This window comes from Buteo buteo, chromosome 13, assembly GCF_964188355.1.
Source record: "Buteo buteo chromosome 13, bButBut1.hap1.1, whole genome shotgun sequence".
In the NCBI taxonomy this organism is placed as follows: domain Eukaryota; kingdom Metazoa; phylum Chordata; class Aves; order Accipitriformes; family Accipitridae; genus Buteo; species Buteo buteo.
The window spans coordinates 26,573,410-26,599,127 of record NC_134183.1 but is presented as its reverse complement, the minus strand read 5'-3'; the positions used below and the strand labels follow the sequence as shown (position 1 = coordinate 26,599,127).

General features: G+C 39.2%; 1 protein-coding gene across 7 annotated transcripts; it reads left to right on the top strand.

Annotated features, from left to right (window-relative positions):
* Positions 1-1,211: 1,211 nt before the first annotated feature.
* GABPB1 (GA binding protein transcription factor subunit beta 1) lies at positions 1,212-25,718 on the top strand. Of its 7 annotated transcripts, none has more exons than XM_075045177.1 (9): positions 1,212-1,236; positions 8,703-8,810; positions 9,710-9,877; positions 10,350-10,544; positions 11,779-11,926; positions 12,277-12,390; positions 17,294-17,479; positions 18,828-18,943; positions 23,917-25,718. In XM_075045177.1, the coding sequence occupies exons 1-9, from the start codon at positions 1,234-1,236 to the stop codon at positions 24,067-24,069; spliced, it is 1,191 nt and encodes a 396-aa protein (XP_074901278.1). In that variant the 5' UTR covers positions 1,212-1,233; the 3' UTR covers positions 24,070-25,718. The 7 variants fall into 7 exon arrangements, with proteins under 7 accessions (XP_074901278.1, XP_074901284.1, XP_074901282.1 ...); XM_075045183.1 differs by having other exon boundaries at positions 1,213-1,236; positions 11,779-11,890; XM_075045181.1 differs by lacking the exon at positions 1,212-1,236 and adding an exon at positions 1,358-1,475.

Sequence of the window (25,718 nt, the reverse complement as noted above, 5' to 3'; positions counted from 1 at the left end):
ACTTGTTCTCTAGTGCCGCCTTCTGGCTGATCACGCCTAGAAAAATTAGTCGATAGATCCCCGAGCCAGGTGACAACATATAAAGAAGGATTAACTGGCTTTTCAAAAAGTGCATGGAGAATTCCTCCCTGTAGCCTAACTCCGATAAAAAAATACTGCCAGAACTGGAGGGAGTCCTGTCAGTCAGGGTGGTGTAAGCCCTGCCATAACACTTGGCCAGGAGGGGCTGTTCTGCTGCCGCACATGGGAGATGCAGTTTTGTCTCCTGGACTGAATGGGTCCATTTCAGGAGTGACTCAAGTATTCAGTTCTGTGATACTTGTGAGATGACGTTCGCTCTTTGGAATATGGTTTTCTATTTTGTCCAAAGCTGTGTTAGGTAAGTCAAGGGCAAAAAATAATGGATCTGTAAACAATGTTGCTACAAGTATTCCTCTGATTATCTAGTAGGTATTACCACCTCCGAAACAACAGAGTAGAATTTTGTGTGATCGGTACTTTTTTCTGAAGGATGTAGATTACGGGCTCTCCGCTTTACAGTGGTACCAGATTTGTGACTTGGAATAGCTTTGGGGAGAACATGAGCATGACCTTTTTGCACTGTTGAAACGGAACGGGGAGCAGCACTTCAGGGACTGGGATGTCAGGTCCAACGCCAGTTTGGGACTGAAGGCCAGAGCTCTCTGACAGAGCAGCAACGGCTTAGGATCGTTTTGCAGCTGTCATCCGTATCAAACCCTACCTCTAGGCTCCCCAAGGGGCGCGAAAGGCCTACCCCGGGGAGGCGAGGCAAGGCAGCAGTCCTCGCTCAGGCGGGGCCCCCTCGCCTGGGAGCACCATCGGAGCCCCGGCCGCCACGAGGCGGGAAGCGCAACCCCCGCCGCCCTGTGGCAAAGAGGAGCCCCGAAGCGGCCGGCGTGCGGGGTGGCGACCCCCTCTCTTAAGCCGCTTCTAGGGAGGCTGCCCCCCGCCCCCGGCACGCCGACCGCACGCCGACGGCTCGCCTCCACCCGCCGGGGCCGGGCGAGGGCTGCGGGCGGGCGGGCGGCCAGGGAGCGCCCTGCCCCCCGCCGGGCGGGAAGCGGGACGGAACATGGCGGGCCCCTCTAGCGCCCGCTTCCCCGCCTTTCCCCGCGCCGCCGCGCATGCGCGGCAGGCGGCGCCGAGGCCGTATCCCTCCGCCGAGCCCCTTTTGTCGGGGATTTTTGTGTAATAAGATAATACCTGCGCCCCATGGTAAGTGCCGGGCGCCCCTCGAAGCGCTGCCCGCGGGCGGCCCGCGCCGCCTCGCGCCGGGGCGCGCGCCGGCGGCGGGGCAGCGCGGCGGCGCGGCGCCCCTCCCCTACGCTCCGCTCGCCGTGTCCCTCCGCCAGGCGCAGCGGGGACTTTTGTGTGGGGCTTTTGGGCGCCGATGAGCGGCGGCCTCCGGCGCCCCTGGTTGTTGTCGCGGCGGCGGCGGCCGGGCCGGCAGCACGGTAAGGCCCCATCCCCGCGCCCCGTCTCTCCCTCACCCCCCCCGGGCCGGCCAAGCTTTTCCAGGTCAGTCTGCGCCTTTGTATAGGGCCCTGTTACCGGATGTGGAAGTTGATCTCTTCGCTGGTAAAAAATAATTCCACTTCCCCCGGAACCCGGCGCCGCGGCTCCCTCCGCAGCGCCCAGCCCAGCCAGGATTTCCTGTTGGGGAGAGCGGGCGCGCTGGCCGGCCTTCCGGGGACCCCGCCGTGCGGGGGGCGCGGGCAGCGCCGGCGGCGGCCTGGGCTGCGGTGGCGGCCTGGGCGGCCCGCGGGGCGCCGGGCGCGGCCTGTGGGGCAGGGGCTGCGCCGGGGTCGGGGGCCGCCGCGCAGCCGGCGGGGCGGGCTGGGGGGACGACGACGACGACGACGACGACGGGACAGGACGACGCGGGTCGCCTCGGGGCCCGAGCGCCCGCGGCGGCCCCTCTCCCGCGGCCGCGGCTGCCGCGCAGGCCCGGGCGAGCGCGACGCGCCTGGCGAGGGGCCCAGGCGCTGAGGGGCAGAGCGGGGCCCAGCTCGTCCCGCGTCTTTCCCCGGCGGGCAGCCTGGTCTGGGCCGCGTGGGGACGGCCTCGGGCCTCGCGTGGGGCGGGCCGGCCGGTTCCTGCCCCGGCCCGGCGCCCCGGGGGCGGCCGAGCTGCGTGCCGGCGCTTGGCGCCAAAGGTGCCCTGAGGAGAGGCGGCTTCGGTGGGAGGGGGAGCGCTTCCCTCCGCTGCGGTGTCCCTCACCCGGAATCTGTAACTCTTGCTCTGGACTCTTAATAAAGCGTAGGACGGGAGCGTAGCATAAACGTGGGGTACGATGCGTTCGTTCGGACTGTGGTTTTTGTTTTCTCTCCTGCTAGTCGAGGTAGTGTCTGCTGGTGAGACGCTGTCTGGTAGCACGCCGGTGAAATCCCCTGAAGGAAGTCGTCTGTGCTTAGAGTTTTTAACTTAAAGCAGATGTATGTTTGTCCTTTAACCTGCTTACTAAGGTAGCCTTTATTGAATGGCAAATGCTGCATATTAGAATTAAATGTGCTAAAAATTGTGAATGTCCACCTTGGAGTACTTTAATTTTTTTTTAAAAATTATTCACGATTTCTGAAGTGTTAGTAAGACTAAGCAGTTCGGTTGAAGAGTGTATGCACACAGAAATACCCGTAAGGGTACATAAATCTGCTGCGTAAATAAGAGTCTGCACGGCAGATGAGCGTACGCTAGGCATAGAGTCTTGTTTGTGACCTGCTTTCTTTGCTGAAAGCAGTTTGTTTTCTAGGTTTTTTTAAGGCCTATGTGCCAGACAGAAACTGTCGAGGAAGATTCCTCATAATAAAACAGATGCTTTAATTGGAGAGGCTGGTGACTTTTGTTTGAGGATATTTTCAAGTTTCAATTAATCTGAGACATACTCTTAAGGCTGTAGTACAGTTCAAAGGCTATGTCACAAACCCTTGGATTCTTCATGCCAATCATAGCTGCGGTAATGTGACCTTTTTGGCATCTAGTGCCAAACTTATCTGGGAAAGGTTTGTAGCTTATTGGCAGTGCCAACCCAAGTCTTGGTTGGTGCCAATGGTTCACCCTTGTTGCATAACAATATTTTTTAGATGTTGCATTTTGTTGCAGATAATGGCCAAATCTGCGCTCTCCTTTTTCAGGACAAGACTTTCCTACCATCTGCGTTATTTAATGGAGTTACATGGATGATTGGTGCTAATTTAAGTTAATGTATGCACCTAATTGGTGGACAGACCTGCATAAATACAGGCTTGGCTATCTTAACCGCTAAGCTATTCAACAATATGTTTGCTTTTCTGATCTCTTTTCTCAGATCAGATATTTTTCATCTGATGCATACTTAGTCCAACATGAAGGTCATGTTGCTGTTTAAACAAACTAGAGAGAATTTAGTTATGAACACAACACAGTCATAGAGGAAAGCTGAAAGCACTGGAATTAAAGCTGACTGAATAAAAGCACTGAATTAAATCAGTATATTAGTGTAATTTTCATTATCATAATAGAAGTGTGGATATTCTAAGCCTATGATTATTTATATTGAGAATTGAAGTATGACATATGAAATCATTGTCAAAACACATTTGGAAGGCTATGATTCCCTTAGGAAACAATACAGGAACTTTTTGAGTTTATCCCACGTAAGTCACTGTAATCACTATTGCATGATATATATGGTAAAATCATACCAAAGTTTTCAAGAGATGCTAGCACATGGAAATACACCTAGGTTTAATGCAGACCTTCTGGTTCCTTTAAAAAGTTACAAAACTAATTGAAATAAAAAACTTTTTGAAGAGTTGTTCTGAGTTCAAGTATTGCGCTGTTATATCAGGATATAAAAAGGATTAAAAAAATAAAGCAAGTTGATCCTATTATTTCAATTCTATTAATGATCAGAACTGAGTGCTTGATTAAAGGTTTAAGTAGTTTTTGCTAACTATTTGTACTTCAAGATATTCTTGACCTTGGTATGGATAGGCATATAAAATTAGTTAGGAATTACGATTCTAAATTTCTAGCGATACTGTGCAATGTTGAAATTGGTAGGATGATAGTGTTTCTGAAGACCAGGTCTGGCGAAGCAGGTTGATTTTTTTGAAATAGTGGAAAGAAAAAGACATTCTGAAAAGGGCATTCTTTTTCCAGATGTAATGGGTGTGAGAGATGATGGGTCTCAAGCTATCTTCCAAGCACAATTCTGCTGCATGTCACTTCAGTAGAGAAACCTATTTAATTAGCATTTTATGGAACTTCGTCCTGGGTTTTTTAGGAGTGGTTGGAAATCCTTATCACAGATACAGTGTATATTGATTCAGTTTCCCTTCTGGTAAATTGCACTGCTGCAGACCATGCTCTTCTGGTGTAAGTATGTCGCTTTTAGGAGCATACCTTGGTTAGAAATACACTGGTGGCTGTGACTTCTCCATGTTAGCAGATGTTCTGCAACAACTGTTTTGTGCCTGTTGATTTTGACTAGCTAATGTTCACCACTGCAGTGGTAGAAGGGGAATAAGGCTGGGTCCAGGATCCTTGGGGCAGGACAGCAGTCTGAAAGGTGCTGCAATATTTTAAGCCAAACCTAGTGTTCTTCCTTTGGACTGCAGACTCGTCTGCTCTGTTGTCCGTAGGCTGTGGTGTGGTACCCCAGGCTTCCCAAGCTGTGTGTTTTTCAGCTCCTCTCCCTCCCCACAGAGCCCTTTTCACACACAGTTCCACCTAAACTCTGCTGAAGTGCTGTTATATACTCCTCTGGTAACAGCATGATGTTCAGAGTTTTATAGAACGTATAAAAACTTAAATCTAAGATGGATACAAAAAAGCAGTATGATTTCCTATTGAACAGAAGTAAAATATACTTCTGCATATAATAGAATTTGCAATAATAATTTGATATAAGTTTTAATTACCAGTTAATTGTGGCATCTGGCTAATGATACTGTACAGAATGCATTGCAATAATGAAATGTGGAAGTTCAGGAGGTGGTTAATACAAAGAAGTCCAAACCCAGCAGAAGCTCTTCCCTCTTTACTCAATTGTAGACAAAACCTTCTGTTCCCACAGTTGTGCAGGAGCTGTTAGAAGTCCAAAAACATACTCAGATTGCCATAAGAATAATTATAAAAGTCTCAAAACTTTATTTCAGAGCCAGTGATGTTTTTATTGTCTGAAAGAATCCTCGGATAAAGCATTACCCAGCCGTCATGCTAGCCAAGCTTGGTAGAAATGACACAGTTACTGAAGAGTAACCTCTAACACAGTTCAGTAGAGTTGATTTGTGACACTACATAAAGCAGCACCAGTACTTAACTAAGAGTGCTGCTTTGAAATGGAAATCTCATTTCAATTTTAAATATATTTTATTGTACTGTATATAGAACTTTGCTTTTGATAGTATCACTGCTTATTGTAGTGTTACTAAACGATCTCAAGAGAGCAGCTGAAGAATTTTTCCAGAAAGGGAAATTCTGACACTGCAGACCCTTCTTGGTATGTCTCAGTGCTAGCAGTGGAAGAGTATGGGGGGAAGTGTGGGGCATGTTATTACTCAAGGGTTTCCTGACCTTGCATTACTGGTCCTTGGAATGATCTGCCAAGTAGAAATCAGCTACTCTTGAGAAATTTTGTGAATGCTAGTATTCATTGGTTGAAAGTGACTAAATGTGCATGAGTTGCGTTGGAAAGGCCTCTTCAGTTACTGTTGTTAGTGTATTAGTGACATACAAAGTGTTTTTTATCTTTGAGTTCAACAGTATAATTTTGCTAGGTTTTTAGCTTTCTTCCACTAGATGGCCCAAGCATGCTTTCAAGTACCCTATGAGAACTGAAACTTTTACTTCTAAAATAAATGCATGTTGTTTTAACTAAAGTTAAAATTCTACATCATGAAAGATATGTAAACATCTGTGATGCTTTGTGCTTGTTTAAAATACAAACACTTTATATCAACCAAGAGAGTGTTGGTTAATGCAAGTAATACGTGGTAATGAAGGTTACGTCACGTATGATCTTCCATGTCCCTCTTTTTCCTCGATTAGAACAGTTCTTATTGAGTGTAGTACAAAGCTGTTCAGTTTTGCATTGAGATGAGAACTGATGTACTGTCACTCTTGACAGTGTGTTCAACAGTAGTGGTTCAGAGAGACTCTGAAAAGGTGTTGATCTCAGGCTGAAGTTTGTCCGTATATCTCCTGGGAGTGAGCCTTGTATTTTGCAGGCCACCATAATTGATTTTTTTTTTTTTCTTTTTGCTGCTTGATTTTGCTGCATAGGGTGTTGGTAACAACTTTGCAGTTTATTTCACCAGTATAGACGTGGTCAGTGGCTTCTGAATAGGTGTAGTTTTTAAATGTATGGCCTGTAATTTAATTTACCTATTTTTGTTGTCTAACACATAAAGTATAAGCTTGTTATCAAGGCTGTCTTTTTGGTTAGTGGAGAAAGACAGGTATACACAGAAGGCAGCTCTTACTGTGAGGGTGGTTGGACACTGGAATGAGGTTGACGAAGTGGAGGGATGTTCGTCCACAGAGACTTTCAAAACTCAACAGAACCAAGCCCTGTGCAGCCTGAGTCTGTTCAACCAGCTCTGACTGGGATATTGAACTAGGTGACCTTGAGAGGTCTGTCCCCCTCCAGCCTCAAATATTTTGTAATTCCAAACAGAGACTTTATTAGTTCCTTTTCTCTACTGGTGTTTAAAACAAAAATAATGTCCTGGTTAAACCATGACAAATAAGTACAAGGAAAATGAATTTTTGTCTTTCTGAACTAGTTACTAACTTCAGTATTTTGCATTAAGTTCCAGCTTTCCTTTTGATTCTGAGGACCTTGATGTGGTGGTATTAGACCACCAGAAAAAAGTGTGTGTGTCTGCGTGTGCTCTTTTCCTTCTTAAATTGCACACTCCCCCCATGCCGCCAAAAAAACCCGAAACAGGTGCAATATAAAGGGAGCGCTATATTCCTTCATTTCAGTGCTGCACTTGCCAGATGCCCTCTCTGTCGTGTTACTGTTTTATATCATTGCTCCTAGTGTCTCCCTTTAACAGGGATAGTAGATTTTCTTATATTCCTGTTTCTCTTTTGCTCTTTCTCTTTATGGAAGAGAGTCGGCTGTTGTCCCTTCCTCTGCATCTGACTCTGTGCTCCTTTTTTCCTTCCTTTTCCCATTGTCAGTATTTGTCCTGTCCTGCCACCTTCCTGCTCCTCTTCCCTTTTCTGGCTGGAGACAAATCAACATGTCCATGTGTATTAGAAGGATGGACATAAATGGAGTATTATTTTGGTGAAGGGGATATTGCTGCCTGCAGTCAGTTCTGTAGACAAAGAGGTAATCTGCTCCAGTTCATGGCTCTACTGATACATGTTGGAGTTCTGCATTTGCAGTATTTCTGTCTTCCTTTCTAATTTCTTCCCAAGTCAATAGCTTTCAGCTTATTGAGCAACATACCACAAAAATTTTGCCGGTTGAGCCAGGTGCAGAGAACTTTCTAAATATGTTTGTTTTGTGATAGAAGTGTATGTTTAATGGGATTTCTTTCTGAACTGATATACTCTGTGTAGGAAATTGTGTGCATGGCATTGCAACTGCTGTTACTAGTAATACAGGCTTAACTTTGCTTGTGACTGGAAACTAAATTGGTGAAAGTAATTCCATTTTTACCATCCTGGTAGTGGAAAATATAGGTATAGGACTAAAACGCTAATGGTATATTTTGGTTAGTAGTGTGAGTTATGGTTTAGTTCTAAATTTTCTTTTTACTGAACAAATTTAATAGCACGTATGAAATAGAGTGGGTTTAAAAATATGTTATACTAGGAAATCTTTGATCCAACAGAAACATAGATAGGTGTCATTTGTCTACATATAGTTTTGCATGCTCTGTATTATATGGAACTTCAAGTGCTGTAAGAGGGACATAATCTAAAGATGATGTGAAAGTTTTTCAGCTAGTATCTTGGTCATGTCTCAGTCAAAATTTTGCATTTAACATATTGTTAGTAACTGTAGATAGTTGAAGCAGGTAGTATTTGTTTTCAGGCAGACACTTTAGTTCGTATATCTGATGCATGTAGTACAGTAATATATGATTATTGCATCGTTTTGTAGCTAGGAAGACAGAAATTATATTTTAAGGTGAACAAAATGAAGTAATAGTGATGGACAGACAAGATATCAGAACGGTGTTGCATTTCATATCTATCTAAATGCGTTTGCATAGTGGTACCTCTTAAATACGTGTAGGCATTTTGGATAAGTGAATGTAGTGCCTTTGGGTGTGTGACGTAGCAGCCATGATGTAGTACCATTTGAAAGCTGGACAAAGCTACAGAAGGTTGCGGTATCAGGTGAGAGCTTCTAAACCACTTTCTGCTCTAAGAAATGTACATACAGTTCACTTTAAATTTAGTTTGATATAACTTTACAGCTGCTATGGTTACAGTACTGTAATACTGAAATCTTTACCGTGGTGTCTGTTCTGTTTGGCTGACAAAAGTAGTTCTAAAATCAAGCTGCTTATTGCAATCAGTAAAGCTTGTTCTCGTGGGTAAAATACCAACTCCAGCTTTTTAACTTTTCAGAGTAGTTCAGAAATAATAATCATAAAATGACAGTGGCATCTGTGTACTTAAAATAGTATTAATATTATTATTTTTTCTTTATATTCCTTTATGTCCTTCACTAGATGTCACTAGTAGATTTGGGAAAGAAACTTTTAGAAGCTGCACGAGCAGGTCAAGATGATGAAGTTCGCATTTTGATGGCCAATGGAGCACCTTTTACCACAGATTGGGTAATGAAAACTTTTGCAGTGTTCGGTAAATCCTCTTGCTTTTCTCACCTGAAGAAGAAAATAGGATTATTACAATTAAGCATTTATAGTGCAAGCCTTGCAAGTTTCTTGGATTTCTGCAGTCACATCATCTAATGTCCAATTCAAAATTAAAACTGTCTGTGTCTTTGTATAACCTCCTACTGATTTTAGTAACAGACTGAATGAGCTCGTTCTGGTGGCTTTTAAGATGAGCTTTCAAGTGGTTAATGGGAGAAAGCAGCAATCATCCTTCTAGTTACTGTGTTTATGCATTTAATATAGCAAAAGTGCTGAATTAAGAAAGCAGTCCCAACTATCTAATATGTGCAGCTGAGAGTTCCCTGATGTAGGGCCTCCGAGTTGTCTTTTGGAGGTGCCTATTTTTTAATAGGTTGTATAGGGAGGTCAGGTACCTAAAATGCTAGGGTATTTACAAGCCCTTAAAAGCCTTAATCTACTTAGTGACCTAACTTTCAAGTTGTCTCCGTTTTGAGCAGGAGACTGGACTTAAGTGACTTCCAGAGGTCCCTTCCAGTGTTGGTATGGCGTGTTGACCAACACTAAAAATGGGGTTAGGCCTCTTGAAACATCACACCTCAAAGACAGAAAAAACATAGCACAGACCTCAAAAACTTGCTTCCACTGAGCTGGTTTTAGTGTGTTATGAGTATTAAAAAAAAAAAAAAAAACCAAACCAAACCTTTTTTTTTTTTTCCTCTTCATACTCTGTAAAAGCCCTGACATCATCTTTCCTCGAGATGGCAAGAGAAAATTATTTTGAAGTGGTGGCCTGACACCTGAGTTTGGTAACTCCATAATAATAAGAAATACTTCATACTGACATCTGTTAAAACTCCACTTTTTCTGTGACATTACAGTTGGGAACATCTCCACTTCATCTAGCAGCACAGTATGGACACTACTCAACAACAGAAGTGTTGCTGCGAGCAGGTGTAAGTCGGGATGCTAGAACCAAAGTGGACAGAACTCCATTACATATGGCAGCATCAGAAGGCCATGCCAGCATAGTAGAAGTTTTACTTAAGGTAAAGGTTGCTGAAACAAGGTCTGAGGCGGGGATATTACAATGGTTTATGATCAAATATTTGCAATTTCCTTCTAGCTATGAAGCCAACATTGAAATGATATGAATATTTGTGCTGTGTGCATTGGGTGCTTTTTTTTTTCCTATTAAACTCTAATTTATTTTAGCAATAAAATCATCATGATTTCAGGTGAATTATTTATTTCTGTTTCAAAATAAGACTACTTCCTAATTTGGCATTGTGTGAGTAATAGCTTTTAGAACCAAGACATGTTATGTTTTAGGGAGTCTTTAGTCCTTTGAGGTAAATAATTTATTTGGTAGTTAGATTGAAGTACTTTTATTAAATCTGTAAATGTAAGATAACAGGACATTACTGATGGAGAAAGACAATTTGGGGCTTTGTTCTGTGACCAGCATTATTTAATTCAGGTAATTTTCATGACATAGTTATGCAATGATTTTGTTTGTAGCATGGTGCTGATGTCAATGCGAAGGACATGCTCAAAATGACTGCACTTCACTGGGCTACTGAACATAACCACCAAGAAGTTGTAGAACTCTTGATAAAGTATGGAGCAGATGTTCATGCTCAGAGTAAATTTTGCAAAACGGCATTAGATATTGCAGTAGACAATGGAAATGAAGACCTTGCAGAAATATTACAGGTAATTTCTGATTCATGATGTTAAGGGAACTTACAGCAAAGTACTTGTTTACACATGTAATAACCTAAGCTTTTAATACAGCAGCTGTGAGACCATATATTGACTGGTAATGCTAAACTCCAGTCTAGTTCATGACATGGAAATGAGATTTATGTTACTAAACATTAGTTGGCAGAAGAACATTTTCACCACCTACAAAGTCAAGGATAAGTATGCGTTATTTTCTTAAATTTGAGTGTTGTAGTACACAGAACTAGGTGGAGTCTTCACAAGCAAGGTGTAAAACTTAACTCCCTGCTCTGCCAGTACGTTTTGACTATACCCTAGTGTTCAGTTAGCTTCATATATGGATGTTAATTTCCTAACAATTGGAGATCAGGAAAGGAGAGAAAAGATGGCAATTTTTCTTGAATTAGAAACACAAAGGTTGAATTGTTGGAGAAATGATTGGGATTGGGATTATAATAGATGCTTCCATGAAAATGTGTGCTTACTGTTCAATAGTGTTCTTACTGTTCAATAGTGTTCTTACTGTTCAATAGTGTTCTTACTGTTCAATAGTGTTCTTACTGTTCAATAGTGTTCTTACTGTTCAATAGTGTTCTTGAAGACAAATTAAGTGCTGAGCATTATTGAGAAAAGAATAGAAAGCAAATGAAAAACACCATTATGCCACTGTGTAAATCTGTTATTCCTCTACATCTTGAACTTTGTGAACTTCTGGTCTGTTCCTTTAGCCTCCTCTTCATTGCAGAAAGGATACAGTAAATAAAAGTCAATAATAGTTCAAAGAAGGACAAAAAGAAGACTGCCATCTACAATTCTTGGCAATTACTAAGCTGTCAGAGTCAATTTTCATGGCATGTAGTTGCCACAGCAGTCTTGGTTCTTCAGGCCTCTATTTTAGATACATAAGCTTGCATATCTACAAGAGGCTTATCTTTATATGGTCCTTTTTGTGTACGATAAGTACACAAAAGTAAGTAAGGAGAAGTGGTGGTGTGTCATTATTGTCTTTCACTTCAACAGACTTTTTGTCTTTAGATTTCACCCAAAAAACCATGTTTCTCATGTACTTACACAGAGCACAAGATGTGACATGATGTGTGTATATTGCATGGGTATAATGAGGGAGGTCTTTCCTGTTTGATTGGAATGTGCAGTAATTCTAGTTCTTGGTAAATAATTCCTTTATAGCTACAATTGGAATTATAATATTACCTTTGTTGCCTAGATTGCAATGCAGAACCAAATCAATACGAATCCAGAGAGTCCGGACACTGTGACAATACATGCAGCAACACCACAGTTCATCATTGGACCTGGAGGGGTGGTGAACCTAACAGGTCTGGTATCTTCTGCAAATACATCAAATGGAACAGGTATTTAGATGTCTATAGGATAGCTACTGGGATTTTATACTTTAACTAGTTTTCACCATTTAGTGAAAAGGCTTGAGGAAAAACAGTGGTAAGAATAGACTAGTTACCATGTTCCTCTTCAGTGTTTTTTGTGTGTTGTAAATATCTAGGTACTTAAAACAACATTCTTCACAGAGATAAATTATCCGAAGTTGTATTTGCTTAACAAACTTGCCTTTAGAATAGCACTTTGGTTCGGCAGAATGTTGCTGAGAACAGAGTGTGTCTTAGAAGCTTCAGTGCAATAATAATAAAAACGGGACTTCACTGCTTTTAAATGTCAGCTAACTTTTTTTTTTTCATCCTACTAGATGAAACAGGAGTGTCTGCTGTACAGTTTGGAAATTCATCAACATCAGTATTAGCCACATTGGCAGCTTTAGCAGAAGCATCAGCTCCACTGTCTAATTCTTCAGAAACACCAGGTTAGAAAGCTAAGTCATTTAACCTCATTTAATAAACTAAAAGTACATAACTGGCACTTCTGGAGGTACAGCTCATACAGAAATGAGATGACAATCTTCCTTCCTTTTTTCAGCATGAACAAAATTTTTCCTTTGCTTTTACCTGGAAGGTTGCCAGATTCATGTATACAATTATTTCTTAATAAGATTTCTGACCACAGCTGATACCTATGGGCCTAATGTGAGTAGCATTCATCTTGCTGAAAGCAAGCATAATTCAGAAGATTGAATTTACATCTTTGTCTACATACAGTTTAGTTGCATGTGGTGGGAGAGTGTTTTCTTAAATCCTTCTTTCTGCTAAATATTGGGAAATGGCCCCCCATGTTGTTTGCATATACTTTGTCAGCAGTTTTCTTAATCTTTCACCCAAAAGGCACAAGAATATTGGTGATCTTAATGTCCGGTTTTCCCATTGGAATGTCTATGGGTCTTATTTTCAACATTGAGGCATTCTACTTGCGTTTATAATAATATGTAGTGATTAGTATGTCCCACTTCAGAATGATGTGCTGCCATGGCACTTCAGGTAAACGTAAGCCTAGCCATACATTATTGTTCTCCTAGGAAAAAGCAGCCTGCATCCCTTGCTGCAGCCATATGCACACTCTCTTATTCCATAAGGCCATGACAAGAAGCCAGAAAGACACAAGAAATTCCATTGCCCCTAGTTTGCAAGTTTTGCATTCCTTTTTCTTAACACAAAAACCCTTCACCCCTGCCCCATGGATCTTTACCAGTTAATGCTTTGTCTGAAAAAAACCCTTTGGTTAAGGTTTCGTACTCTGCAAGTTGCCCTGGATATCTTTCTCCATTCTTTATGAATAATGTGTTGCTTGCTTTGTGTACTTTTTCACTTTTGTTCATTACAATATGCAAAGTGAAGAAAGAAATGGCAGTCGCGAGTCTTACAGCATCAAAGTGGATTATAAAGACTAGTCATTGCCACTAACAGGGCTGAGAAAGAAGTATAAGCAAGGAAAAGACCTCCTCTTATAATTTAAGCAAGTTGTAATACCATCTACAATTAAGTTAAAACGCGATCAAAAGCTTCTGAATTATTTAGAGGTACTTTATAAGAGGATGCCACTAAACTTCTGTTCCAGACCATATTTTCCAGTTATGGTGTACGTTAATATCTTGCCGTTGCATAAAAATCGGGTAAAACTAGCAATTAGGAGGTCAAGTGCTATGTTATTTCTTTGTTACCTAGCTTTGGGACACAGAAATCCCTAGGTTTTGTCTCTGAAGTAGGCTATATGGTGTACTTCGATAAAAATGTCTGTTATTCTGAAAGTCCCAAAAGGTGTTTTGGTGGAGACCTGGCTTTTTGAAGAAAGCTGTGAAGTATTTCATGCGTACTTTACTTGCCCAATGCTGTTTTGCATGCATCACTCCCCAGTTTTCTCAGGCAGTATGGTATGTCTGTAACTACTGGAGTTTTATAATAGGCCAGATTGCTTTTTTGTTTATTTAGTATTAATAGTATTTATTATACTGATATGTAGCACTACAGCCTTATTTCCAGGCTAGCTTGGGATTTTGAGCACTGATACGATATGTAGCAAGATGAGCCTAACTTTAAAGCTAGTGACTGGAGATCACTATGGAGAGCAACAACCCTCTGTTGATCAGGGATTTATGATGCTTATGGTAACCTGAATTTTTCTGAACACATTTCTAAGGAAATGCATTAATTTTGTTTTTTTGTTGGTGATGGTCAGTATGATAAATTTTACAGAACTGAGATACTTTGCGTGGCCAAAGTCTTTTGTACTTAAAAATTCTCACAGAATTCAGCTCTGCAGAAGACATCATTCTTAAGGACATAGTTTTCACTGAAAATGTGGAAGAGATCTGTACTCTAAGATTTGCCGGCATGACAGCTGCATCCCAACATATATCTGAGTTTTCGTCTCTAAGTGTTTTGAAGTCCTACAGGATTTCTTCTTAATACAGCTTTACTACTACTTATCAAAGCAGTACCTAAGTATAGCTATACTATATTATGACATATAAATATTGCAAGTGAAGTGGATGATTCAAAACCAGAATGCAGTGCCTTTTGTTACAGAAGCAGCTGCTGATTTTTTCAATCAATTAATATATTTCAATGATACTCAGATCTAATTGTAGGAGAGAGGAACTTGAGGAGGGATTGCATGGGATTACGGACTATTAAATGTGTATTCAGGACTCAGCAGTAAACTTTGGTAACGGAGTCTTCTCATCTTTCATGGCCCTACCCTTGCAGTGGTGCAGTGTAACCTGTGTTACGTGTCAGTAAACCACCAAAGATATATATTATCAGAGAGGAGGCAGGAGGTGAGAGGCAGGAAGGAATAAGCTTGAAGTCTTGATGGAGTAGCTTTCTACCTTCAATAATGCAGTGTGCATCACACCTAACCCTCCTGTTTATTTCAGTTCTTCTGCTTTGATTTTTATGCAGATGTGTGGGCAATCTTGCAGCATCTTGCTGTCTGCATATTATTTCCTGGGTTCTCACTCCTTTAATAGTTTGTAAAGTGTAAAGAGTACAAAAAGCAGCTTTTTGTCACCTGTACATCAGTAGTAAGTGTGTTCAAGGAAAAAAAAAAGGAAACAACAAAAAGCCCCCTTCTCTTTGTGCTTATCTTGTAAAAGATCCATTTATAAATACGCTCAAGAATTGTAGGACTGAGAATTCTCATTTTGGTTCTTACCTTCTATTTAGCCTCCTGTATTTAAGACTGTATAAGCTTGGATAAAGCACTTAGGTTCTGCCTTTTGTGTTGTTTGTGTCTAGGTTTTTCTCCTCTTTCAAAGTTAACTTTGCCTGATCCCTTCTCCCTAGTTCTCATGCCTTACAGTTAAAAAAACATCAATTTTGTAAAACCAAAGAAAGGAAGGTGCTTCTCACTGGAGCTGAATAGAATCATGCTTTTTTTAATTGTTACTCAAATGAAGTGTATATAAGGACATGGACTTCACGTACAAATGTGGTGCATAATGTGTGTATGGAACTCAGAGCTGGATTAGAGAAAAATCTGATTTAAGATGTGTATTTGGAATGCAGTATTTGATGTGCTTATGTGTATTTGGAATGCAGTATTTGGTGTGCTTATGTTGGAATTAGGCATATGCTTACTGCATATGCAGGTGTTCTCCCCCCGCAGACACTGCAGAAGAAAATAATGCACATTAATGCAGAGATTCTTGAAAATAATAGTGCTGCTGTTTTGAACGTCTTCAGCTTCCTTCAGCATAAGAAGTAGTGTGGTAACTAATGATTATATGGATATAGATATGGAAGGAGAGCAAGAAGGGAATAAGGGCTGTATTTATGGGGATATTTTTCTTTTATATAGCATAACTTCTTTTTAGACAAAATCTCCATTTTTCTTTCAAGGTCTGAAGAAGTCCTGATAATGTTTCCTTCTAGAACTGACAGCCCAATGTTGAGTTTGAAACTGAATGATCAGAGCTGTTTGCCACAGCAGCTAGTATTGGCACTTGCAACTTAGAATTTTTACGACAGTGGTCTTTCTTACTGCTGAGCCTGTACTTGGAAGCCAAATCAAGTTCAATACAACAACACTTATTCATGTAGGACTTACTATTTTGGTTTACTGAATAAACAAACACTCTGTGAATATTTAAGCAGTGCTGTAGGACAGTAATCTCTGAACATAAAGATCTTCAGAAGACAATGACTGCATCATTATTTGAACTACAGAGTGATTTGTGTGTGTGTGTTATATTGTAATTAACTTAAAAGATGAAAGCTTCAGGGTTTTATCTACCTTCTGTCATCTCAAGCATCACAACACGGTCTATACGGTTTTAATTTCATCTCTGTAGACAGAAAGCACTCTAATGCCTGTTATTTAAATCAAAGGATTTGCTTTTACCATGACAAATTGAAAATAAAATACAGAGTTAGTGTGCTTGAAATTCTTTGATTGCGCTACTAGTGATCTTGTTCTTTGTCTCAGTATCTTGTTTTAAGAAATAAGGGTGGTAGTGCGAGACCTCAGTTACAGTGTATAGTGCAAGCTGTGGTATGTGTTGTAGTTCTGAATGCAGTCTTTCCCTTATCTTACCTTGATTTATAGATGTAATATAGAATTGTGAGAGGTCACTGCTGTATACTCATTATTGAATCATGAATTTGAAATATTTAGTTCAGCTGGGATTTTTTTTTTTACTTTTACCTATAGAATTATGTACATACAATGTTTATATTACTTTTTAAGCTTTACCTTTCTCCTTCAAAGGTGTAAAAATGTCAACTCTGCAAAACTTTTCATTTAGTCCTGTTTCCTACTTTGTAATAGAGTTGTGGTAGTATTTGGTGCACCCATGTAGTACAGACAAAACTTTAGGATTTTCTAGAGGTCCTTCAGTCTGTTACTGTCTTGAAGACCATTATGGTAAGCAGAAAAATCAGGGCTGGGTCCTGAGGTACACCTGGCAAGACACTGGTTGAGGAGAACTTAGTCCAGCTTGTGTACAATGCAAAAGGTATTCGTGTTCTTAAAAACAACTCCTGTTCTTGCTGCTATGTTAACGCCGAACCCAAAGCATCAGTTTTGAGTGGGTTGTATCTATTAGGAAACATGCTAAATTAAAAAAAACTATTATATTGAGCAAGGTAAATCAGGACAGAGTTGCATGTGTATTTCAAAATGCTAGTGTTTTATGTTGGCCTGGTGGAAGATTTCTATGAACAATATAATATGTAGTCATGCATTAATTGGGGGGTGGAGGGTATCAAATTTTAAAAGACAGGGAAGACATTTTTTCTCAGCTGTACCAAAATGCATTTGAAATCATAAAGCTTAATTTATAAATTGACTTAATTCCTTTACTAATCTGTTGATAGTTGTGGCCACAGAAGAAGTTGTGACTGCAGAATCCGTGGATGGTGCTATTCAGCAAGTTGTCAGTTCTGGAGGTCAGCAAGTTATTACTATAGTTACAGATGGCATTCAACTTGGTAATCTGCATTCAATTCCAACCAGTGGAATAGGGCAACCAATCATTGTGACCATGCCAGATGGGCAGCAAGGTGAGTGGAAATGTGTATGGTTTGAGTTTGAGGAACTATTTTAGTTACAGTAATAATAAAAAATTGTTAGGTGCAAATAGCTTGGACAATTTTTTGTAATTATCAGTTTAGATACGTCTTTGAATTCTTATACTGCAAAAGGCTTAGACACATGAGCTACTGCAGCTTAGTGAGTTACCACATGTCAGCTGAGTCTCTGCATTAGGAGAAAGAATGGAAGAATTACTAAACTGCATGGAAGAGAAATGAGACATTTAAGGGGAAAGTGATAACTACTTGCTTTGCCTTCAATAATTTTGATTCTTGCAAACTTGTTATGAAAACTAGAAGATGGAGTAAAACAAAAGCCTTCTTCCGATGCTTTTGCTGTTGCCTTGGGGGAAATACTGTGGGGTGGTGAGACTTGGATTTAGAAATCTGATGCATGAAGCAAGCTGTGCAAGTCCCATGGAGTGTGTTCTTAACAGAACAAAAGCCAAGTCCTTACATGCTTGAGGCTTTAGAGGAGCAGTGGCAGAACCAGTGAAACCAGGGTGACACAATTGTTCTGTTGGGCCATATGCACTTTGTTTGTGGAAGCTGCTAGTATAATAAATGCTATTTTGTGACATGCATGTGTTTTGGGTGGTTTCTTTTTAAGATGTTCTGCCACTACTATTTAGACAAAAATGATTCTTTCTCTGGTTTCTTCATGAGGACTCCCAGTGTGGAGCTTGAAGAGTTGCACACTGGAGACAAATTATTTGATTTGCAGTCTGTCTGAAGAAGTACAGCTACATATCAGAAAGCATGAGTGTGTGTAGGTAGTAATTGAAGTAACACTTAGAACATTTATTTGCCAGATGGTTGCATGAGTAAATTAGAGTATGAATTTCTTTAGATCCCTAGTTTTTTTCCTTCAAGGTTAGTAACTACTGGATTTTCAGATTACCGAAGGTGTTCTAATTAATCAAAATCAAAAGCCAGTTTTGTATTTAGTATTTGCTTAAGAAACATTATAAAGATGGTCTGCTACATAAGTTACAGAACTGACAGACTGATAACTCTGCTGCAGCTCACTTCTGTGTCTGTTTACTCTGTGAAAAACAGCAAAGATACCGAAGAGTGACAACTAACTATTGTAGACCTCAGTAACAAATAATTTTAAAATTCTTTAGTAGCATACAAGCAGCTAAAGTTTTTAGTACATTTTCCCCATGCTGACTTTATAATGTACTTTATTATATAGTTGTGTTTTCATAAGGGAAAGTGTCGGCATTTTATGGCTGTTAATAAAATTACTTGTACTATATAAAATCATATAATTAAATATTGTTTGAAGTATTTATGTGTACAAATATGTTTTCAGTATTAACAGTTCCAGCAACAGACATTGCTGAAGAAACTGTGATAAGTGAAGAACCGCCAGTGAAGAGACAGTGCATTGAGATTGTTGAAAATCGTGTGGAGTCTGCAGAAATAGAAGTAAGGAGTATATTACGTGATATGTGTTAATGAGAGTGTTCAGCACTGAGTATCTGGTCGTTGTTTTTTGTGTTGTTGTAGAGTTTAATTTCTGTGTTGCCACAGAATGAAGCATGTGAAACAATAACTTGTTCAGTTTCCCCTGTTACTGGAATTAATCTTTTACAAAGTTGTAAAAAAATATAGGACGGCTGTTTGCTTCATCCTCTGGTTGTGCACATAAAAGTGACACTTGTTTAAGTATATGATAAGTTAATATTTTTGTTTTTCGTTTAAGATCACTAGCTAGTTTTTAAAACCAAGTACCAATATATTATCGAGTAACTTGACTCTTTCCGCCAGCAGTGAATGAGAGTACTGTACCCTCGTCTTTCTGTTATGACCACATGCTTGTCCTGATTGTGAGATCGTATTTTTAGCAATGTTTCCTTTCCATTCATGATATCTAGATAACTGTTAATGGAAATGTGAAACAGTAAGATTCTGTGTTTGTCAATTTTTATCTGTCCCTCCTGCCTGCCCTGCCCCCCCCCCTTTTTTTTTTTAATTCTAGAGCCGTTTACTCTTACGCATCTTTGCACCATCCTGGGTTTTTTTAAATTATAGTGCAGAAGACCTAACAACATTGAGAGAGTTTTTCATTTTATATATGACAAATAGATGTAGCTGTTCAATTTAAAATTGTAGCTGTTTTTATATAGCCACAATAGGTCAACCATCTCATTCCTTCTTCTGTTCCTTCTAACTGTGCTGACCAGTTTGGGTCAAAAGTTTATGAAAATTGCTGTCTGCCTTGACTAGGCTGTAAGTTCTCATCTTGTCAACTCCATGATATTTCATTTATCAAAGGTTGTATTCTCCAACTTCTGTTCATATTATCAAATTGTGCCTAATTGAATACTTCTTATTGTACAGTATGTGCTATATGTTATCCATGTCTAGTAACAATAATTACCACCTTTCATCACTTGCTTTCCCCATCCCTAAGTTGTTACATCAAATACTTTTGGCCTTTGCAGCTTTGTGGTCATTACAGATTATCACGACAGTTGAAATTTTCTTGCTGCATTTTTTAAAATGTATGACTGTTAAAATAAAAGCATTTATTTTGTTCACACTTTTAAACATCTGCCTGAATTATTCGTAAAGGAAATTATGTTTCCTTAAGTATTTTAATAATTCTGTTAGGTGAAGGAAAAAAAATCTAGATTGGTTAAGGAATAAATTGACATGTTCCTAATTACACATAGTTGGTATAACAGTACAAATAATTCTTTTAAGGGGATTACCAGTTTCAATTATATATTTCAAACACATTTCTCAAATATCAAAAGAAATTGGTTTAAATGAGTTACTTCTATCTGTTACTTTTACGTGCAGGTTTTGATGACTGACTTTGTCCCTGTCTGTACAACTGGAAATGCACATGCAGACCTCTGCCTCTGTGTGGAGGCCAGTTGACTTAAGGAGCCTTATTGTGGTTCACAGGGGTATGGTGCTACCTCACTTTGGTAATAGGGACATTAAAGAAGTGCACATAAAGTCAGTTCACTTCAAACTTTGTGATCACAGAAGGTGGTAGATACTTGAATTTGGAGGGAGTGGGATGCCTCCCCTCATTAAAATATTTTTTTAATGTAGAAAACCTTTATTGTTTGGTTTCTTTGCCTCACTGGTGATTCATTCCTTTATTTAATTATAAAGAGTTGATTCAAGGCTAAGAGTGCTTTCTTCAGCTGTTTTAAATTCATAGTGTATGAACAGTTAACTGTAGTTTGAAAGTCTTTAGGTTGAACATCCTCCCATCTGTGTGAGGTGGCAAACTTTCCTGTGAAAGTATTGTGAATGAGTAAAGCTGTAGTGGTGTGTTTTGATTTTATCTTTTGGGTCTGTTAAGTTCAAACGTTTCAGCTCATTTTGAAGGTGATGGCAGTTTTCCTAAACAGTTTGATATTTTAAACATAGAATGGCAGCAAAAAAAACCCTGTCACACAGATACTCTGTTTTTCATTTTCATGCATAATTCGTTAACATACAGTGATTTTTATTTTCATTCTTGAATTTGAGTGTTTTCCCATGTTGCATGTCTGAAAGGTGACACGCATTAGAACCAGGACAATCATTTCATTAGACTAAAGAAAAAAAATAAATCATAATTGTAGATTAATCATATTAGTGAATTCATATCTCTGTTTTTTCTGTCGTTAAGAAGAATGCTTGGTTTGGTTGTTTTAGTTATGAGTGTGCCTGTTGTCAATATATAGACTGATAAGAAAAGCTACATGTAATGAAGAAAATTCCCTGATAAAATGGAAGATATCTTAAGAGCACTCAGGATCATCTAGTTTGATTTTTTACTTGGGTAGGTTTTTATACTGATACAAAAGGACATCAGATAATTAGAACACTTTCAGTTGTGTTCTAAACAATGCCCTAATAACACTTTCTGGATTTGATTAAATTAACAGACTAGATATAGTCCTCCCTATTCTAGATGTAAAAGTTAAGGAACCAATATTCACTGTTCAGTCCACTGTAGATCTGAATTGTTCCTCCAGAAGCATTGGGTTCTTTGCACTGCCTAGTTAGATAGTATACTTGGCCTCAGTTCCTTAACTCATTCTGTTTATGTTAGGGCTATGACTGTCTAAAAACTACACCTATTAGTTGCTGGACTAATTTACATGCTTTGAATTGCTAGTCTGTATGGTAGATACTGGTTTTATCTCCTTGTCTCTGCCACTGAGACTTGGTTTTCTCCTTTTTTTCTATCCCTTCCTTAATGGGCTATACTACTTATGAGTACATGGATCTATTTATCTCTTCTGTGGGAAATACTCGTAAGATGTGGTCTGAGAACCTCTCCATCCCCAAGTGTTTGCAATCTGCATATGCTCCATAGTAGTGATAGTGCCTTGCTTTTTGTGATGCACCACAGAACCACTGGCCGGTGAGCTACTGGTGGTTCTTATTCTTATGCAGCCCAGTAGATAGAGCAGCTTTGCTTCTTACCAGTGTTAGATTTCTGAGGGGTTTTATGTGACAAATTCATGAGAGAGATAATGCCCAGCTCAGTATATCCCAGAGCTGAGTGCCCTCAAGAGGGAGAGGTTGCTTTCCACATGTAGCAGGATCAACTGTTTTGAATGCTTCCCTGAGAATTGTCTTGTAGCTCTTTTCACAAACTTACTAATCCACCAGGCTGTTTTACATAAGCTGTTGGCTCCCCTTGTACTACATAGGTGACTTACAGAAATAGCAGTAAGTTTTGGTTGGACTGGTGCTTCAACATCATTGGTGTATTTCACATCCTTTGAGATGTAGGCTCTGCCATTCATTTGGCATTTGTCAGTCTAGTTGCTACCTGGGTTGGCCATTCATAAAGTTGCTTAAAAAGCAGAATCCAAATTTTCAGAGGTGGAAGCTGAACTTCCTTTTCAAAGAAGCAGGCAAGATCAGATGAGCTCTCATTTTTTTAGCATATGCTCCAAATGAAGCAAACCCTAGCTAGCTTCCTTCAGCTCTTAAAACCGTATGTAAAATCAAATTGTAGTTAATGGAGTTTGTTCTGTTCTGTATTACAGCTAGTCTTTATAACCTGTTAATAACATCTCTCCTTCACCTGTTGTTTTTGCTATACAGATGCTGCTGTTAGCAATGATCTGATCACCTATGTCATTATATTCCAGCACATTCAGCACAGCATGTGACTGTTAAATGTGACTGTGACAAGTACTAAGAACAGTAACAAGTAGAAGGGAGGCAGAGTATTTTGTATTTTCAGGCTCTGACCATGAAAATATGTGAGTGCATCAAAGAGGTGAAGAATAGGGATGCTGTTATGGGGGTGTGGGGGGTGAAACTTCTAACAACTGTTTGAGGTATTAAATGGGAATGTGATACTGAACTGCTGGGATGGGAATAAGGTGAAAAGGCACCTTATTTTCACTGGGCCTCAGTTTTTGATAAGAGTTTTGTTTTTCTGGGATATAGCTTGCTTCTCTGACAACCTCCTTCCTGTGGCTACTTAACAACTACAGTGGAAAGAATGATTTTGAAATTAAATACTACCTTACTCAGAAAAGTATGATGCACTTTAATGAAATGGTATTTGGTTGAAGATCAAAACAAAACTATTTTCCAAGCAAATTGCTTTTTCAATTGGGTTCAGTGCAGCATCAAACAAAATGACAGTACCTACATCACTGGAGATGGAAACACATTCTCCTTAGCTCCTAAGGCAGCTTCATAGGAAGTGGCATTTCCTGTATTATTTTGCTTGGAAACCATTTTATAGCCATCCTCAACAAACTTGTATGCAGGATGGAGCCTTAAGTTACTCCTTTTGAATTGAAAAAGCTTATCTAACTAAATGCCTATTAATTCATAAAAATGTGCTGTCCTTGGGGATGTAATTATACCTCTGGATTGCATCTGTATCAATCACTTCAGATCACTTAATTTAGAAACCAGTTATGTTTATATTTTGCTTAGTGGGCAGCTGTCACTTTACAGTGCAAACTGCTGTTAGATAACAGTTCTTCATTATGCTGTCTGATTAGAAATACAACCGAAAGGGACTGTCCTGTTTGGTTGGATTCCAATTTTTGAAAAGGTAACAAAAGGAATTGAATCATTGGAGAAAAGTTAATATAGTATGCTAGTATTTGATCACCATGCTTCTACTTTTTTATTTCACTCTTTTTCCATGAAGACTTGCTTTGTATCTTTGCAGCTAAAGAAACTTGGGTTTACTATATTTACACTTCAAGCCTTATTGTGGGGAGTTGTCTGGTGTGATAGTTGATGTCTAATTTACACAGCAGCATTCATATAGGTTTGCCCGAGTAAGAACTGTACAGTTTCTACATGATACCCTAACACTTGAGCTGCATGTAAAGGAAAAGTATTTGCCATTTTAACTTGTATTTGATACATATTTGACAAAATACTGCTGGTTCTGTTTCTAATAGGAAAGAGAAACTCTTCAGAAACAGCTGGATGAGGCAAACAGAGAAGCACAAAAATATCGTCAGCAGCTTCTAAAGAAAGAACAAGAAGCAGAGGCTTATCGGCAGAAGTTAGAGGCAATGAACCGCCTCCAGACTAATAAAGAAGCTGTTTAATAAAAAATGAACATACTGCAAAGCCTGTTACTTGCAAAAACCTGCAGTACAATCTTGAACTGTACGCTATATAGGTACAGACACAGGATTACATGATAGAGAAGATGCTACAAGTTGATAACTGGACTTAAGCCGTGAGCTCTGATGAATTTCTTGTAACATAAAAACTCTGAATTTAGAAATTGTGAAAAGTATTTAAAATGAAATACTGTAAATAGTTGTTTTTTTTACAGTTTCAAAATGAGTTGATAAATCTTTTTGAAGGGATCCAGAAACACGAGAAGCCAATGTTTTTGTGAAATTTTTGATTTTAGTATGAAACTAACTTCTGAAAAACAGAACAGTTTTAAGGGTGATGTTGTTGATTTAAGCTGACAACTTGAAAACGAATTATGTGACAAAATGAATTAACAGTTATTTCTACATAGTAACAACTTAAACTTCTCTGCATAAGACATTTCCAGGTGGAAATCTTTGTACAGCTTTAAGTAGTTGTCTCAGATTCTCTGAAAACCATTTTTGGTTTTTTTTTATTTTAGGTGGTGAAATTTTTATATTTAATTTCAGATATATCCAAGTAGATTTACATGTATATGAAGCTAATATTTTTTAAACTTTTCAGTTTGTACATATGCTGCATGTTTTTATAATTTCTACACATACATCTTGCATAGGTATTTTTCAGCAAAGATGAGAAAAATTATGAGGAAAACGTTTAGCCTATAGGTCATTTGAAGTAAGCTAGCAGCCAGTTTTATTGTGGATGGTATATTTCTTGGAAGAATGTAATTGTAATTAAAAAGAACAAAACAAACAAAAAAATCTTAATTTACACATTAGAGGCAATTTAAAATTTGGTAGTGGAGGCATTGAAACTTCACTTTGTGTGTCTTACAATTTTCCTGTACAAACATTTTGAAGTTCAGTAATGAATAGAAAAGAATGTCTCCACTGGAACACAAATACTAGTTCTTTTAGAATATTCCTATTGATCTATTTTCCCCAATAGCCTTGAAATTATTTCAGTGATACATTTTTTCTAAACGGACTTTTGCATTTTAATTATGCAATTGGACAAGTAATTTTTTTATGTTGTAGTGATGCTGCTCTTACCTAGCATCATTGTTCTTCACTGTGATACTGTGTTTGTGTGTGTCTGTGCAGTGATCTATTACGCTTAGGATTTATATAGCACGTTACATCTTCAGAGCATTGTAGAATCTTTTAAAAAAAAAACCCTTACTGTACTGCCTGAGGCAGGTAAGTGAGTGTTATTGTCTCAATTTTATAACTGGTATAAGTGCAACACAGGGAGTGCTAAATGACTGGCCCAAGACCACGTGAATCTGTGGTAGACCTGGGAACAGATCTCAGGAGTTCCTGGCTTCTAGTCCTGTGCTTAGACTGAGCTGCCTTAAGATTGTTCAGTGCTGTGTTACATTAAATTTGCAACTACTGTGCAGATTCCTTTTTTGTAAGATAAAACTCTGTGCTTTGCTTTGTTGTTCCATGTTTCACTGCTTTTATGGAATTGTTTATATAAACTTAAGCAAAAAGTCTAGTTTACCTATACTGTACACAGAAGAATTACCCTTAAAACTGTACTCTGGCCTACTTTTTCTATTTTACAATTAAATATCTTTTCCACA